The sequence below is a fragment of the Lonchura striata genome, chromosome 2 (assembly GCF_046129695.1).
Source record: "Lonchura striata isolate bLonStr1 chromosome 2, bLonStr1.mat, whole genome shotgun sequence".
Taxonomy (NCBI): Eukaryota; Metazoa; Chordata; class Aves; order Passeriformes; family Estrildidae; genus Lonchura; species Lonchura striata.
Genome location: NC_134604.1, coordinates 112,026,666 through 112,030,241, shown reverse-complemented (window position 1 = coordinate 112,030,241; position 3,576 = coordinate 112,026,666). Strand labels below are relative to the sequence as shown.

Genomic DNA, 3,576 nt, shown 5'->3' with positions numbered 1-3,576 from the left:
GAAAAACAGCTGTAAACAGAAATGCATGTTAAGCAGGATCTGTGCTGTGACACCATGAGATAAATGGATCTCCCCCATCACTCCTAAATCAAAACAAGGACACTCACAAGAGCAGCTTAGGGACTGATGTTACAGTCAGAGGCCAAGCTTGTTTTTCTTTCTTTCTTTTGCCAAAGTATTTTTTGTTGAAAGTTTTTGTTTTGTCAGACAAAAAATGATGCTCTAAATCATTTGCTAGTCCTGCTTCCCTGCCAGTCCTGCCATGATCCCTGTGCCAGGGGCGTCAGGCCCCTCTTGAGTGGCAGAGGCACTTTGTAGTGTGTTACAAAAAAGTTTCCCCTCCTTCAACCTGAATCTGACCCTTTTTCCTTGCTTGGAAGAAAGCTATTTCATTTATTTGGAAAAAATATTGAGTTTCTGCTTCAAGGAGGGGCAGCAATGAAGCAAATTAATGAAACCCAGGGTCAGGTTACGAAGACCTATGGACCAGATCTCTTTCACAAGCATCTTTGAGATGCCCACCGGGGTGTCCTGCCCAGCCTGCTTGATTCCACAGGGGACATGCCAGCACCCCTGGGCACCCTGTGCCTCGCAGCCTACTGCCTGGCATCATCCCTCCAGGACATCTGGCACCGATTCCAACCAGACTGTCATTTCCAGGTCAGTCTCCGCATTTCTGCTGACCACGTTGCCTCCATCATGAGATCATGTCTTTCCAGAGGAATCCTGCTAATGCCTTCATTCTGCCAGGCCGGTATATATAGGGGGAGCTTCCCTGGGGCTGCAGTCCAGCCAAGGCCTCGCCGTCTCCCCAGCAGCGGCGCTGCCCCTTCTTCTCTCCCCTTGCAGCCACAGCTCTCAGCAGCAGCAGCAGCAGCAGCAGCAGCAGCATGGACATTACCATCCAGCACCCCTGGTTCAAGCGTGCTCTGGGACCCCTCATTCCAAGCCGTTTGTTCGACCAGTTTTTTGGAGAGGGTCTCCTTGAGTATGACCTCCTGCCTTTGTTCTCGTCCACTATCAGCCCCTACTACAGGCAGTCCCTCTTCCGCAGCGTGCTGGAGTCGGGCATTTCAGAGGTAAGGGCCCTTTGATTTCCTCTCCTTTCCTTCCTCTCCCACCTTTTCCAGCTGCTCCTCTCCACCCACATCTCATGCTGCTGTAGCCCCGTGTGAGGGGACGAGGAAGGTCCCGAGCCCACTGCCAGGCACAGCCACCCACCCCTTCTTGGGCACAAAGGGAACCTCTCAAGGGGACAAAGCTTCCCTTCGAGAAACAGGAACCATTTCAGCTCCTTTGGAGGGTTGTTTCCAGCTCAAGAAGGCTGTTTTGGTTGCTCTGTGCCTGCCACCTGTGTAGTGAAAAAGAACAAAAAAGCTTGCCATGGGAGAGGACCCTGGCAAGTTGGAGCTTTCTCCACCTTCTCCTCCACCTTGGGAGCTCGGTGGTTTTAGAAATCCCTCACTGAAGGACCCTGGAGCAATTTTCTGAAGGGAACTGTAGGGGAATGTGTAGCTGTGGGGGCCATGATCTGAAATTCAGGTACAGGTGCTTTCTGTAGCCCTCTCTTACTGCTTTCCTCCCAGAGCTATGACCACAACGAAACCATAAATCACTGAAAGGACAAAACACGTGCTACCAGAGAGCCTTACACTGGTTTTGATCCCCCCTCTCTGTGCCTGGTCCATCTGGCAGGTCACTGAGTGCGAAAAGGTCCCTGGCACAAGAATAGCAGCAGGGAGTATCACCTCTCCCCAGAGCAGTACCAAGGTGCAGACACCAACCTCCCAGTGACCCTGACACCTCCCAGTGACCCTGACACCTCCCAGTGACCCTGACACCTCCCAAGGCCTCCCAATGTCCTTGGGTGCCCACAATGGGAAGAAGACCCCTGCTGAGACCCATAGTCACAGAAGGACAAAGTGCCAGACCACCCCTCTTTTGGGTTTTGATCTGTGGTGATGCTGGCGCTGTCCCCACACCCAGAGCTGGGGCCTCACTGTGTGAAAATGCTCGTTCCAGGTGAGGTCTGATCGGGACAAGTTCACAATCATGCTGGATGTAAAACACTTCTCTCCCGAAGACTTGAGCGTGAAGATTATTGATGACTTTGTGGAAATCCATGGCAAGCACAGTGAAAGGCAGGTAAGTGAAGTGATGGTGATGGTGGAGCAGCTGGGGAGTCCAGCTCTCTTTTCCTCCTTTCCAATGGTTCTCAGCTGAAGAAAAAAAACCAGAATATATCAGAAGAAGGAGTTAATTATGAATTGTCTTTATTGGCATGGCCTGTTCCTATAGAGCCCCCACCTGATTTCTGACAATAACAAGCTAATCCACTCCTCTTTTGTTTATTTTCAATTATCATCTTCCATAACCATCAGATGACCGTGTCCATTGTTCACTAATAACACTGGGCCAGACTCAGGACATCATCTGGCACTGCTGAAGCATGGCTGAGTTTTCATAAGCCAGAACCCTTAGTGAAAACAGTTTTTATATGCCAGTCTGGGAGAGAAAAGCAAGAGCAAACAAAACAAAAGAAAACCAACCAAGTGCCTCAGGCTTGGAAACTTTTAACATGGATGTCATGGAAATATCTGTGGGGGTTGAAAAGTGAATTATACCAGCAGGGATTTAATTCTTCTCATACACATTTTTGGCCAGACAAAGCTCTAGCCTGGAAACAGTATGTATTTTTAAATATAGTTATTATTCTCATGGCCAACTTAAAAAAAATAATTGCACTTTTCATTCTTTTGGCCAAAAAAAGAAGGAGGCCAGGATTGTATACTTTGGCTGACACAGCATTGCAGCCTAGTAAATAAATACATGGGTGCACACAACCACCTTGCTTTTACCTTCCCAGGCCTCCAGACTTTGTCTCCAAGCATCCTTTGAAATCAGAGGTCTAAATCAAATCCCAACCTGGCATCAAACCTCTGGCCAAAATCACTCCCTGCTGCTGTGCTCAGCTCTTGCAGCTTCAGAGGTGTCAAGGGGGATCCCTGCCCCTCCAAACCTGCAAAATTAAACCTGGCAGAAGTGTGCCAGCAGTGCTGGCAGTGCAGCGTCATGATCAGCCAGGGTGATTGTGGCTCTCCTGCTCCGAGTGCTGGGGACTTTCTGACACGCCTTCCCCCCTTTCCCCACCGCCTCTCAGGACGACCATGGCTACATCTCCCGGGAATTCCACCGCCGGTACCGCCTGCCCGCCAACGTGGACCAGGCCGCCATCACCTGCTCGCTGTCCAACGATGGCATGCTGACCTTCTCGGGCCCCAAGGTCCCCTCCAACATGGAGGCCAGCCACAGCGAGAGGCCCATCCCCGTGTCCCGCGAGGAGAAGCCCACCTCCGCGCCCTCCTCCTGAGCCCGCCGGCCACCGCGCTGGCCAGGCTGCCACCGCCTGCAGGTCTCGCTCCCAGAGCCTTGGCGTAGATATCAGTGAATATCTGGAGGGGTTTCTTCTGTTGGTTCCTCTCCCACTTTGTTTCCTCTTTTTTTTTTTTTTTTTTTTTGTTCTCTTCTATTTTTGTTCTCCCCTTCTTCCCTTGGATGGAACGAGGGGCTGGGTGA

The 3,576-nt window shown here is 50.9% G+C and overlaps 1 protein-coding gene across 1 annotated transcript; it reads left to right on the top strand.

Annotated features, from left to right (window-relative positions):
- Positions 1-890: 890 nt before the first annotated feature.
- CRYAA (crystallin alpha A) lies at positions 891-3,370 on the top strand. Its single transcript, XM_021546759.2, has 3 exons — positions 891-1,079; positions 2,023-2,145; positions 3,161-3,370. Exons 1-3 carry the CDS (start codon positions 891-893, stop codon positions 3,368-3,370), a joined length of 522 nt encoding a protein of 173 aa, XP_021402434.2.
- Positions 3,371-3,576: the final 206 nt, after the last annotated feature.

Coding starts and splice junctions, on each gene's coding strand:
- CRYAA (XM_021546759.2), top strand. CDS start 891: ATGGACATTACCATCCAGCACCCCTGGTTCAAGCGTGCTCTGGGACCC. Junction 1,080..2,022: donor TGGAGTCGGGCATTTCAGAG/GTAAGGGCCCTT, acceptor TGCTCGTTCCAG/GTGAGGTCTGATCGGGACAA. Junction 2,146..3,160: donor GCAAGCACAGTGAAAGGCAG/GTAAGTGAAGTG, acceptor ACCGCCTCTCAG/GACGACCATGGCTACATCTC.